General features: G+C 46.2%; 1 protein-coding gene across 1 annotated transcript in view; it reads left to right on the top strand.

The window, feature by feature from the left end:
• LOC126538483 (rifampicin phosphotransferase-like) overlaps nucleotides 1-14,636 on the top strand; it is a 74,428-nt gene that overhangs the window by 22,720 nt on the left and 37,072 nt on the right. The window contains exons 2-3 of the mRNA XM_050185327.3: nucleotides 9,074-9,176; nucleotides 10,578-10,652. Of these exons, the coding sequence (XP_050041284.3) occupies nucleotides 9,074-9,176; nucleotides 10,578-10,652 (178 nt within the window). The remainder of the gene's footprint in view (nucleotides 1-9,073; nucleotides 9,177-10,577; nucleotides 10,653-14,636) is intronic.

Here is a 14,636-nt window from a genome sequence, read left to right as displayed (position 1 = left end):
GACGAGCACCTTTTGCAACTCTTTGCGCTCTGAAGATGACAGCGACTTGTTCGTCATGTGGTAGAATTCCATAGAGTAGTCACCATTTGCTGCCCTCGCATCACTAGAAGCGTCAACGGCGTCAATACTGACGATCGCTTCTGAGTCAAAGGCAGCCAGCTCGAGTCCCGTCGGCAGTAAAGCTTGCTTTTAAGACGCGTTCACTGTCCACACGTGAGCACGACCATCTACACATTCTATAACGAATCGAGGAACCGGAACATATTTCTTTAACATTTTATGGTAGTACGGCTCAATTAAACCAGGATAGCGATGGCGAGGGCAATGCGTGGAAGTCACCGGAACAAATGCCGCAGTCTGAGCCGGTAAAAGGACATCGTGAGACACAGAAAGTGCACTCTGCTTGACCACGCCAGATACCGCTGGTGTGGGTGTTATCACGTGACTTCGAAGAGAAATTTCACCAGCCCCACAATCTAACATTGCACCACGTTCACCAAGAAAGTCAATCCCAAGGGTTATATTGTGAGTGTTTCTTTTATAAAACATTAAATTCAGTTGGAAATTCTTCTCCACCCACACTCATTATAGCGGAAAAAAATCCAACGGGCCGCAGCGGTTCGCCCCCAACTCCACCAAAAGTAGTCTTTTGGTCCCACGCGAACATCACTTTTTGTCCAAGATAATTCTTAAACGAAACACTCATTACAGAAACTGTAGCACGGTATCGAATAAGGCATCAGTATTTAAACCATCAACACAGACACGCACTTTGTTTTTGTGTATTAGGACAAGCGGAGGACTACTTGACCGTCCCTAGACCTCACCTCCATCGGTCGCACCAATTAGTTTCCCTGCTGGAATGGTGGTGAGAGAGAGCGACGGCGAGCTGATGGCGAGCGACGATAGCCGGTCGGATGAAGAGTAAGGCTGCGGTCAGAAGCTGGAGACTCACGCCAGGATGGACGTTCACGTGGTTGTAGTCGAAATGGCGCAGGGGTCTGCCAGGCCGCGCTGACTTGGCCTCCAGGTTGATAATCGGGCATGCCCGAAACTTCCTGCTGCCGTCGGCGGCAATACTTGGCGATATGTCCACGGATACCGGAGCTAAAGGGAATTGGTGGCTAAAGGTACACAGGATAGTCACAAAACTGGGCCTCGGGCTGGCTGCACAGGGGAGCAAGGCGTTGGCGTGGTGCGGTCTGATGACGTTCAAAGGCCCGTGAATCATGCCGGAACTCCGCCTTGTCGATGCGGACGCGTTCATCATGCAAATGCCGAATTTCGCTGTTAGTTGGCAGTTGGAAAAGCACCGGCTGTTCAGGACAGTGTACGTCAAGCGTGCATCGGGGGTAATCCCGCCCGGAGTCTTTATCTCCACCTTGTCCTTGAAAGTGCGCCGATTCTTCTTTAACAAGTTGACGTACTAGCAAGGCGATGTCGTGGGAGGAGGAGACGTCCACGCTTGCGACCATGGTCACGTTGTCAAGTCTACCAAACTTTGGCAATACAAGACGTGTCTTCAGTGCCTCAAAATCATGACAGTGACGTCATAGATCACAAGGAGTACGCAGCTGTTCTTTTGATATAAGGAAATTGTAGACATCTTCATTGATGCCCTTCAGAAGACGTACAACCTTATCTTCATCCGACAGGCCCGTGTTCATAATTCTACATGGTTTCGATACATGTTGCATGTAGGTTGTGCATGTTTCTCCGGGCAACTGTGCTCTACGCGAAAGCGTACGCTCAGCCTTTTCTTTTTGAAAGTGAGCCTCTGAAGCAGCTCTTGATTTCCGCAACGAACCTTTCCCACGTTGTCATCGTGCTTTAGTTCAAGAAGCATTCAAGAAACATTTAACGCTGCCAATAGATGGATGGGGGACTTCAACTGTTGGCTAAATTCAAATACAACTGAACTTCGAAAAAACAAAGTATGTCATATGTAGACCGAAAGAAAAGCAGCTGATGCGCCACTACGAGTTAAAGTTTGGGGGGCGCATTATAGAAAATACGAACTGCGTCAAATTTTTAGGCGTGTGGTTTAACGAAAACCTGTATCGGTTCATTCATGTAGAGACCGTCAGAGCCGACATTCGTAGAGCGACGGGAATGATTAGCATGTTAAAGCATCTTAGTCCAATGAATTTAATAAACCAGCTATATCACACACTACTACACTCTCGTCTACACTATTACCTTCTGGTTTGGGGAACCACTACCAAAACTAACCTTATGTCACTATATAGGCTGCAGAAAAGAGGCGTAAGGGCAGTTTGTAACCTACCTGTTCTTGCATATACTAAACCGTTTTTGATAAGCTCGGCATACTCTATATAGACCACCTGTTTTTGCATAGACTATCGCTCAAGGCGTTCCGTCTCCGTCAAGCTGGTCACATACAGTTTACGCGGACCTTCGCCACAAGGAAACTCCGTATAATCTCAGACATGACCCAATTTCTATACCGCTTGCTCACACGAACTATGGAAAACAATCATTAGACTTTCAAATATTGACATTACTAATCAGTAATCCCACAATCCTCGAACAATTGGAAACCTCGTAAACAAGCTTGAGGTTCAAGAAATCTGTTAAAACGTATTTTTTTCGCTGCTTTATTTTATAACTTCTTTACGTACCTCAATGTTATTGTTTCGTTTTCCTTTTTCAACATGTTCTGATTAAGATTTGAACCCTTTATTGTTTTGATATGTTATCATATTTTGAAAATTGCAACACTTGTGCTGCTGTTTGCTGCAGAGTGTCAACACGCCCTTGGTGCTGCAGCCATTGTCAAGCAAGAATACTGCTTTTGCTTCAGGACTTGAGACAGCTGTATGTCTCAATCAACAAATAAATTAAAATGAAATTATATGAACCAGAGAAGTGCGGTTCCGGTGAGAAAGATAACGACGTTAGCAAGTCGCGCCGTAGCGTTCCGTCCATTGGGACCGCTTACCCTAGGTAATACTTCAGCCACTCGTCGACATCCTCATCAGCTTTGCCGGAATAGGTGCGCGGTTCTTTCTGAGGGATCCGGCAGATGACTTGCCTTGGGGGCTCACTGTCACCTTGCATGCTTGTGTCATGGTTGCCACCAGCTTCTTAACGTTCGTTCGTGTCCGTGTCTTCAGGCGGTAGCCCAAGCAGACGCCGCGGGTGGTGTGTAGAAGAAGGTTGTCCAGAGCTATTGCCCAGCAGCACCTCCACCAATGTTGTTACGGATGAGATTTATTTACAAAATGATCGAGGGGGTGTAGAGACGAGATGGCAGGGAGTCGGGCCTTTTCTACAGCGGGCGTAGTTCTTCCATCTCCACTTCTTCGGCTCCGCCGCGCAGCGTAACAATATGTATTCAACGCGCGGCATGCCGCGCTGTGACATGCCATGTGATGTGTTTCAGTGCAAGGAGCAAAGTCAACGTCTATATTTATACAAATGTTTTTTCCAGATGATTGCAGCGTTCCAGAACTATTCATAGCTACTCCAGCAACTATTATGTCCACCATCAAAATGCACATGTCATGCACCCACCACGACTGCTTAGCAATTGTGCGCTGCTAAGCACAAACTTACGCGTTCGATCACGGTGGCCAAATTTCCTTGTGGTCGAAAGGTAAAAGCAAAGCGCCCGTACATTAAATTTTGGTGCACGTCTAAGGACGCATTTGTTCACATATTTTTCACGCCCGCTTGGTTAAGCTGAAGGTGAAGCTTTCAAAATAAATATAAAAATATAAAGTGCCACACATTGTTCCAGGGTGAAGCTGTACGCTTTTCCTTGGGATCATACGGTTGTTTTGGCACTTAAAACCTCACAGTAAATTAGTAAAATTTACTGTGAGTAATTAAATTAGTAATTAGTAAAAGTTTGAGACAGAAGTTCAAGTGCAAAACACCATCTTGACGAGACTTTCCCGACCGTGCCCGCATTCACGGCGGCTCTTCCATTTCGCTCATCTCAGTATCACTCGCATAACTCTCGCTGCTCGTGTTTGATAGGAGTGAAATTTCATGCCTGCAGAGGCTTGCGTCAACGTGCCGTCACGCTGCCAGAGTTCCGCTTCTATCCTCCGAACATAATAGCACGCCCAAAGCCACTTGTCTGCCGTTACAACAATGATGCTATCCTGCAGCATCTTTCCGACAGCTGCAAGAGTTATTGCGGTATTGTTAGCCACTACGTAATCTTTCACCTGGCTCCAAATCAGTTCGATCGAATTCAACTCGCACTGGTATGGAGGAAGCCTCACGACGTCACGACCGGCAGCCTTAGCAAGCATGTTCACGCAATAGACCGGAAACATCTTGTGTTGGTTGACGATGTCCAGCGACTCTGGCTTTAACTGGCCGTGGGAAAACGCAATGCCTTTCTCGGTTAGCCAAGACTGAATCTCAGCTTTTTGTGTTGATGCAGTTGCTACTTTCTCGAGGTGAACACTGCGGTAGGCTGCATTGTCCATTACTAAAACGCTGCGTGGTTTGATATTTAGTAGAAGCTGATAAGAGAACCGCTTCTCGAACCGTGGCCCATCCATTTTTTGTGGTAGTCACCAACTCCTTTCGCTTCTCGGAAAACGAGGCAAGCACCATTTACGAAGCCATCCTCGCTACACGCGTGCTATCGGATCAGCCTGTCACCTTTGCCGCTGAGTTCACGAAGGCTTGTTGTGAGACCTTCCCGAAAAGCATCCGCGTGTGTAACGACATTCACAATATTCCAGACCTTTTCCTTGGCATATCCAGCGTTGACATAAGTTTCGTCAAGTAAGTATATGTGCCTGCAAAAAGAAAGGAACAAACAACGTACAGAATTGAAGCATGTCGCCTGGCATACGCAGGTCGCAATTTCTCAAGACGGGCGAATGACTGGGTCAATTCGCACTGCTCAGCTATCATGATTAAGCAATATCCAAGCGCCGCATGCTCGTGAGACGCAATAAGCTATACATATTATTCTGCGCAGCGTACAAACGCTGGTCAGGTGATTGGCGTGAGCAGCACAGCAGGCATCGAAATGTGGTGACGCGCGACATGCGGCCACAAGAAACGCCACCACCTGCAACGCTAGCCCTAATGTCTGTTCCGCGAACATGAACAACGCACCGAACTGTGAAGCAATAACGCTTCTGTTTGTGCACACAGCGCTTTTGTGAGCAGCGAAAGCTTGGGCGCTACTACTTTTTTTGCTAGCAATTACAGCCAAACGCAGTTCGCGTCTATTGTGTCTCAGCAAAAATATTTTTTGCGGAACATAGGTTCAGGTGTACGGGGTGATAAAAATATCTCTTATCCGTCAGTACACTATAAAACTTTCAAAAAGGGTCGATTATCGGACATGCCGCTTTTGGGTGCGAAGTTGCCGGATGGTACGCAGGTCCTGCCCCCACGACAAGATGATGTCGTTTCTCTCGAGGAGAGCAGAGTTACTCTTCCACTTGCGAAAAGAAAATCCAGTGTCGTCGAGCAGCATTTGCATTGTAGGTACATGCATATTAGGCATATCCATGTCAGTATCATTAGCTACATCTCGAGCAAGTATTGCGGCTTTCGGAATTTCATTACGCAGGAAACACTGGTGCATATTTCTTCGTAGAGCGGCTAAGGAAAAACTGTCGTGAAGTTGCAGTCTCGTTCTTTCGGTTCTGTGTGCGGCTGGGAAACGCGGCCTCAGGGTGCCACACTGTACGTCGCACCTAATGCGGTACACACTGCGTTCGCTAGCCCCAGTCAGCTCACTGACCTTCCGACGTGCATTTGTGATAGCCAGCAGCGGGTCGCTTTTGCATACTTCTGCGCAAACGTTGTACACGACTGCTGTTGGCCTGCGTGGACAGCTCTTCCTTCGAAAAATCTTGCCACAGATGTACGGCGGCCGGGGTCACGGAACGCTGTGGACGTGCGTGGGCAGGCGACTTTCACGTGCTGCCACTTGGGGAGGCCATGTTTGTTTAAAGGTGATGAGAAAAGAGATACGGACGCCAGAAAACCGCAAAGCCTGGAATAGTATGAAAAGAAATTCCTTCGACACGGCAACGTTTTTCTTGATTATTAAATTATTAGCTTGCAATAAAGAGTGCAGCTTACCGTAACATGTTTACGTCACTTGTCTAGCGTAAATATTATTTTGGTAGGGAACTACATGCAGGGGCGTATCAAAACAGGTGCGACTCGGGTCCGTAACCTTGGCTGCACTGCAACAAAAAGTTGTTGCCAGCCATAGTGCCACTACTCGTGCTTTTGTCGTCGTCGTCTTCTTCTACAGCTGACTCTGCTGTGCAAACAAGTATCATCTTCAGAACTTTTGTCGTCGTAATGGGATACCGCGTTTACGAATCTGTGAGTCATTGCTTAAGGTGGCATGAGCCATCCATTGCCTTTCGTGACGGATACTTTTAATAACAGAGGTCATACGCGAATGTGCGTGCGTACCTATATCACCACGATGACTACTGATTAGGACAGTAAATACGTTCGTAGCTTTGTTGAATATTCTGGGTCTCCTCTGTGTTCTGCGCTGAACAGCTTCGTTGTTCATCCGCCTTCACAGAGTGGAACGGCTCATGAATTTTTTATCCATGTACGCGTCTACTCGCCTCACCTCTTTTATGCGACTAAATACGCGTGCATGAAGCGAGTTATGTTCGTACTGTTCCTACAGTCATTCGACGTACTGGGCATGGCTACGACTAATTTCGCGTATTGTTCTTTTTTAGAAGCCCATATTCACGTTGTTTGGAGCTGCGCTACTCAACATATGCATTGTATTTCTTTGTATTTCATGACACAGTCGTGCGACTTTCTTAATTCTGTTGGGCCGTACAGGTCACTGCGAAGCCATGGGGCAATTATGACTCTATTTGGAATGCTAGTAGCATTCCAAAGGAATAAATGAATTCACAACTCGATCAAATTGGTGTCTAGTAGGCGTGCATTCTAGCCATCTCTTTCGACGAAGTTTTCCATGCGCGCCAAGAATCTTGATATGGTTATCTTAGCTCAATCTGGGGTCATGCCATGAGCCAAGGTTACAAAAAGCGCCGACTCAAGCTTCTGCAAGCTCCGTTAGCCTTGTGCCGAATCAAAAACCGATGTCACGCGCTCAGATCCGCCTTTAGCCTTCACTTATCGCCTCCTCACGGCTGCGCACGCACTTCCCTCATTCCACCTGTAGTGCGCCCGGTGGTGGCGCTCTCAGCGTAGCGCTACGTCTTCATGAAACTAAAAACAGTAAGGACGGAGGAAGCGGCTTTTGTAGACTAGAGCTGAAACTTATTCAGTGCGCTTTTTCCTGGCATAATTCGCTTTAATATGTACACTTACGATAAGGCGCCGTCCAAACGGGCCGTCAACCCTTTGCTGCAACCTGAAGAAGAACTTCATAGGAAGGCGACCACAGTGATTCGTACGTTATTCGAAACACGTAAAGAGCGTTCGTAACCGCTAGCAGCTGCAGGGTTAGTAAATGAGCAACTAACGATGAACTTGCTCAAGTTTCTGTTTCTCATTGTAATACGCTATCACAGCATGCAGTTACGCAATTCTTAAGGCAGCACCACCCATGGGCACCTCCTAAGAAACTTCCGTTATGAAGATAAACCGTGCAAAGAAGAAATATACAACTGTAGACTAAAAGGCCAAATTTATGCTCAAATAAAAAGGCGAAGGAAACTAGCACATAAAATCTTTGGTTTCTTTTCCTTCAATGCAATCCCCTTCCCCATTCTCGCGCTCTTGGTCAACCGCTTATCCATTGAAAGCATCATTCATACACCTGCAGCAGAGAAGAATTCGCACTTTCGCCCGTGGAGTGGGGGGCGAAGCTTCGGCAAGGGTAACAAATTATTACGATATTACAAGTACGGCTGGTATTGTTTTATGGGCCGTCAGAACTGTAAGAAACTTATTTCCTAAGCATGGGTTTGGTCCCACGCTCCGAGGCACTCGCGGACAAAGCTCACTTGATGACCGCGCACAGTCACAATGGCAGCGGAGGAGTGCCGCCCGCGGGCGGGGCCGCCAAGCGTTCCGTGCTCCCGCTTTCCTAACCTTCGCCGCGCCTACGAAATTTAGCAGATCACGTGACCTGCAACCCCGGGTGTGTGATACGCTCGCCAAAGCACTAGCCTTCTCGGCTTAAAAGCTCGCTCTCGCTATGGCACTCGCATGCCCGCCTCCCCCCCCTCCCCCCTGCCTCCCACGCCCAGCAAGATCACACAATCTCCAACTTTAGTTGCGTGCGCCGTCGTAGCTAGACCACTTCTTACCCGTTTAATAAGCAGGTACTAGTAATAATGCTGCCCAAACAAATGAGCAAAATTATAAATTTTTCACAGATTCACCGCAACTTTGTGAGAACCTGAATATTTGTAGTAAGTGCTAAGCACGCAAGTGTAACAAAAGAAAACAATAGCAAAACAATAATTGAGAAACGTTGTCTGTCATATTTGCAATCCTAACAACGAAAGAATGACAAAGACGGACCAAAAATACAACTGCCCTTTGTTTATTTAGAGAAACTTCATGTTTTCTTATGCAGCTCATTGCGCGATGCAAGCAGGACATTACATCATGACGTTCCGAAACAATCAATGTTATGTTCTGTTTGTGTAATGAGGTTCCTTAAAAATGTCCATGCTCCCGAATTAAACAGTTGGAAGTTACGGTCGTGTGTTGTCGTATCTTATATCAGCTGTTGTCATTAAAGCGCTTCTCGAGTTTCAAAAACATAAGACTTTTGGTAGCAAAAGGTTTTCCAATGCGCTGATATTTGAATCCATTAGGCAAAATAACCGTAAATTTGGATATTTAAATTCAGTTCTCGTCATTGTAATGTCCGTGTTAGCTTAGCGCGAAGCAACTGTTCTAATGAACGTCAAACTCTTCAATAAATACGAACGGACCATGTGGTTCTGCTAAGATAGCGTGAAGTGCAATCGGGTCTCCTCGTAATACTGGTTTTAGCCACCTGAACCACCTCCCTAGAGAATATAACATGTCACTATTTCCACTCTGCTAAGATTACCCACTGCCTGACACTGCTTGAACCGCTTCTTGTCTCTCTTCGCAGAAAGGTGAAATCCTAGTGACGACTGCGACAAACACCGGTTGGACTCCATACTTTCCGCTGTTGGCTGGAATTGTGACCGAGATCGGCGGTCCTCTGTGTCACGGTGAGGTTTTTCTTGGTTGGTGCCTTGTGGAATTATTTTAAACAATTGTTATGTCTGTGCGACAAGACAGGGAAGCGATGAGCTACACACGGCACGCCGCTCGTGTGCACGAGCGGTCCACGCCTCGTGCATGCGTGCGCGCGGCCGTGCGCACGTGTGCACGGCAGTGCACCTGAAGAATCCCAGCCCTGAAGTGAATACTCATTGTATTCACTTCAGGGCTGGGATTCTTGTTCTGGCTCTTTTACTATGCTTCAATCGGATATCATCATGACACTAAAGTACTCCGTCAAATATTTTACTTTTTGCTCTTCCCCAAAAATAGATCTTAACGAGACACACGGAACCAAACGAAACACGGTAATGAAAGCCACGAAATAAACACTGTTTTTATGGTCGCATTGTTTTTAAGTATCACTTAAGGCATCTTTGGTCACAGACAAATTTAGTACCAAGATATTTGCATGCCTGCGTCATTTAAAGCAGCACTCGACCTCGTTGTGTGCATGATTCCACCTTATATAATTAGTTAGCAACACACAGCAAGACCAGTAGACTTTTCTGCAGAAATTTGCTTCTAAGACGGCGGCTGTGCGCCTAGGACGGTGATTATTATTTTTGCTGCCTGGAGCAGACAATCTAAGCATATACATGGCTTTAATCCCTTTTTTATTCGGTCGTTGTTTTATGGTTAATTAAATGATGGCACCCTGCAAGAATATGCGCCCGAAGGACCGGCTTTCTGAATATCACAAATAAAGCCCAACGACTAAGAACTGGTAAAAATGAAAAAAAAAACGATTTGAAATATAATAATGTGAATGGTAATATACAAACGAACAATATAAGAAGAAACAGAGGCCAGAAAGAGAGATAAGTGGTTAATGAAACACCGAATACTTGAATCAGTGCTTGCGGCACTATACGTATAGTAAAGGCGAGGTATGCCCTCAACTTCCAAAGCCAATTCACCCACTGAGCGACACCCATTCGACGCCAAATTACCGAGAAAACAACAACGTTTGCACTTTGCACCCACTCCCGCAGCAGCCGTGCACTGCGCTCGAGTTTGCGCTCGAAATTGTTTGCGCACTTGTATTTGCTATTGCAAAGTGGTTATGCCGACTATGCTGTGAATCAGAATATTACAGTGTGCACGTATACATTGAAGGCGGTACAGCTATGAAGCCTACTGGCTAGCGCACTGACGTCATTTCGATGCCACCGTCGTTCCCGAACAAGCACCATAAGGGACTGAATTTTCAAGTTCTGAAAGTGTGGCAGGCCTTCCTGCAGAACTTATACCTCCTAAATAAATTGTTACTTGCCGTGAAGCGTTATGATGTTCCAGTATTGAAGCAGGAGCGAAAACCTCATGGCCCGTTTCTTGTCTTTTGCCAGGCGCCATTGTGGCCCGCGAGTACGGCTTGCCTTGCGTGGTAGGCATCGAGGGAATAACCGCGATGATCGCCACTGGTATGTATTCGCGCACCCTGGAAAAATGAAACACTTAGATTTCCAGAGAGCTTTAACAACTTCACTTATTTTAGGATAAATCCCGTATTCGCACTTCGATGCCGGTCTTGCTCCTACTTTATTTTTTTTTACCGCGCAATGGGGGGGGGGAGGGACCTTCTTGTGCGTGTTCGCCGCTTGATTTCGCAGTGATGCCATGCATCACTGCGAAATCACTGCCACTTGCGCCGAATGCAATGCTGTTGAATGACTTCCAAGCCAATGCTGTCAACTGCTAACTTACATTTTACATTATATGACCCGCGACATGACCAGAAAAGCTTTGAAAACTGCATGAGAAGATTCATTGTTACAACTCTCTTCGTGCAGACTCTACCCTGAATCAGCGTGATACGGCGATTGAATGCGTAGTGTCTGGTGCAGTGCGTTATTAATGACTGCCATCTAGATAATCGGCGACAGTCGCGTAGCCCGGGAGTGGCACACCGCGCTTCGGAGCACCTCATTCAGAGACGTCCTCATGTCGCTTTCCTTTCTGTTGCTCTTGTGGAGGTCCCCGTTGCAGGCGATCGGGACCACATTTATTGACAAGCCACGGAGTGGCCCGGCAGCAGCAACTCTCATTGCCGCTGGTTTGTTAAGCTGTTTATTCCGATGGCAATTGTAAGGACGCCTGAAGTACATTCCCGACGTCGGCGTTGCCGTAACGCAGAAAGCGATTGTCAAAAATGTATTGCAAATTTGAATTTGTCCAACACATTCTTAGCGATGACAACGACGAGCACCGGTTGACAATAGTACTCTTAAAATGTGCACCATTATCAAAATTAATCACGTCCATGACGGTAGCTATATGGGCTTATTGATATGGCATCGTCTACTGTGTTGTAGCACAGGCAAAACGCAGCCGCAGAATCTTGTATACAGAGGAGCGCATTGCCTTCTGCCTGTGACAAAAAACAGTAAAATATTAATACCGTGTTTAGACTAACTGTGCACTACGCTTTCGCATTGGTTACAAAACATGTCCACATTCATTTTGTTCAAGTCTAGAGAAACCACTCCCACTCTCGCCACTTTGGCGTAATTTTTGTTCATCATCATCATCATCAGCCTGGTTACGCCCACCGCAGGGCAAAGGCCTCTCCCATACTTCTCCAACGACCCCGGTCATGTACTAATTGTGGCCATGTCGGCGCTGCAAACTTCTTGATCTCATCCGCCCACCCAACTTTCTGCCGCCCTCTGCTACGCTTCCCTTGCCTTGGAATCTAGTCCGTAACCCTTATTGACCATCGGTTGACTTCCCTCCTCATTGCATGTCCTGCCCAGGCCCATTTCTCTTTCTTGATTTCAACTAAGATATCATTAACTCGCATTTGTTGCCTCACCCAATCTGCTCTTTCTTATCCCTCAACGTTACACCTATCATTCTTCTTTCCATAGCTCGTTGCGTCGTCCTCAATTTAAGTAGAACCATTTTCTTATGCCTCCAGGTTTCTGCCCCGTAGGTGAGTGCTGGTAAGACACAGCTATTATACACTTTTCTCTTGAAGGATAATGGCAACCTGCTGTTCATGATTTGAGAATGCCTGCCAAACGCAACCCAGCCCATTCTTGTTCTTCTGATTATTTCCGTCTGATGATCCGGATCCGCCGTCACTACCTGCCCTAAGTAGATGTACTCCCTTACCACTTCCAGTGCCTCGCTGCCTATTGTAAATTGCCGTTCCCTTCCGAGACTGTTAAACATTACTTATGTTTTTTGGACCTACTCTTACATTACCCATTACATTACCTATTTTTAGACCTACTCTTCTGATTTGCCTCTCCAGGTCAGTGAGCATGTATTGCAATTGTTCCCCTGAGTTACTAAGCAAGGCAATATCATCTGCGAATCGCAAGTTAGTAAGGTATTCTCCATTAACTTTTATCCCCAATTCTTTCCAATCCAGGTCTCTGAATACCTCCTGCAAACACGCTGTGAATAGCATTGGAGAGATCGTATCGCCCTGCCTGATGGCTTTCTTTATTGGGAATTTGTTCCTTTCTTTATGGAGGACTATGGTGCCTGTGGAGCCGCTATAGATATGTTTCAGTATTTTTACATACGGCTCGTCTACACCCTGATTCCGTAATGCCTCCATGACTGCTGAGGTTTTGACAGAATCAAACGCTTTCTCGTAATCAATGAAAGCTATATATAAGGGTTGGTTATATTCCGCACATTTCTCTATCACCGGATTGATAGTGTGAATATGGTCTATCGTTAAGTAGCCTTTACGGAATCCTGCCTGGTCCTTTGGTTGACAGAAGTCTAAGGTGTTCCTGATTCTATTTGCGATTACCTTAGTAAATAGTTTGTAGGCAAGTGACAGTAAGCTGATCGGTCTATAATTTTTCAAGTCTTTGGCGTCCCCTTTCTTATGGATTAGGGTTATGTTAGCGTTCTTACAAGATTCCGGTACGCTCGAGGTCATGAGGAATTGCGTATACAGGGTGGCCAGTTTCTCTAAAACAATCTGCCCACCATCCTTCAACAAATCTGTTGTTACCTGATCCTCAGCAGCCGCATTCCCCCATGCATAGCTCCGAAGGCTTTCTTTACTTCTTCCGGCGTTACCTGTTGGATTTCGAATTCCTCTAGGCTATTCTCTCTTCCATTATCGTCGTGGGGGCCACTGGTACTGTATAAATCTCTATAGAACTCCTCAGCCACTTGAACTATCACATCCATATTAGTAATGATATTGCCGGCTTTGTCTCTTAACGCATAAAGCTGATTCTTGCCAATTCCTAGTTTCTTCTTCACTGCTTTTAGGCCTCCTCCGTTCCTGAGAGCATGCTCAATTCTATCCGTATTATACTTCCTTATGTCAGCTGTCTTACGCTTGTTGATTAACTTCGAAAGTTCTGCCAGTTCTATTCTAGCTGTAGGGTTAGACGCTTTCATACATTGGCGTTTCTTGATCAGATGTTTCGCCTCCTGCGATAGCTTACTGGTATCCTGTCTAACGGAGTTACCACCGACTTCTATTGCACACTCCTTAATGATGCCCACAAGATTGTCGTTCATTGCTTGAACACTAAGGTCTTCTTCCTGAGTTAAGGCCGAATACCTGTTCTGTAGCTTGATCTGTAATTCCTCTATTTTCCCTCTCACCATTAACTCATTGATCGGCTTCTCATGTGCCAGTTTCTTCCGTTCCCGCTTCATGTCTAGGCTAATTCGGGTTCTTACCATTATATGGTGACTGCAGCGCACCTTGCTGAGCACGTTCACATCTTGTATGATGCCAGGGTTAGCGCAGAGTATGAAGTCTATTTCATTTCTAGTCACGCCGTTTAGCCTCCTCCACGTCCACTTTCGGCTATCCCGCTTGCGGACGAAGGTATTGATTATCCGCATATTATTCTGCTCCGCAAACTCTACTAATAACTCTCCCCTGCTATTCCTAGTGCCTATGCCATATTCCCCCACTGCCTTGTCTCCAGCCTGCTTCTTGCCTACCTTGGCATTGAAGTCGCCCATCAGTATAGTGTATTTTGTTTTTACTCTACCCATCGCCGATTCCACGTTTTCATAGAAGCTTCCGACTTCCTGGTTATCATGACTGGATGTAGGGGCGTAGACCTTTACAACCTTCATTTTGTACCTCTTATGAAGTTTCACAAGACCTGCCACCCTCTCGTTAATGCTATAGAATTCCTGTGTGTTACCAGCTATATTCTTATTAATCAGGAATCCGACTCCCAATTCTCGTCTCTCCGTTAAGCCCCGGTAGCACGGCACGTGCCCGCTTTTTAGCACTGTATATGCTTCTTTTGTCCTCCTAACTTCACTGAGCCCTATTACATCCCATTTACTGCCCTCTAATTCCTCCAATAGCACTGCTAGACTCGCCTCACTAGATACCATTCTAGTGTTAAACGTTGCCAGGTTCATATTCCAATGGCGGCCTGTTCGGAGCCTAGGATTCTTAG

This window comes from Dermacentor andersoni, chromosome 4, assembly GCF_023375885.2.
Source record: "Dermacentor andersoni chromosome 4, qqDerAnde1_hic_scaffold, whole genome shotgun sequence".
Lineage (NCBI taxonomy): Eukaryota > Metazoa > Arthropoda > Arachnida > Ixodida > Ixodidae > Dermacentor > Dermacentor andersoni.
The sequence above is the reverse complement of the archived record's forward strand: the minus strand, read 5'-3'. Positions and strand labels throughout refer to the sequence as shown.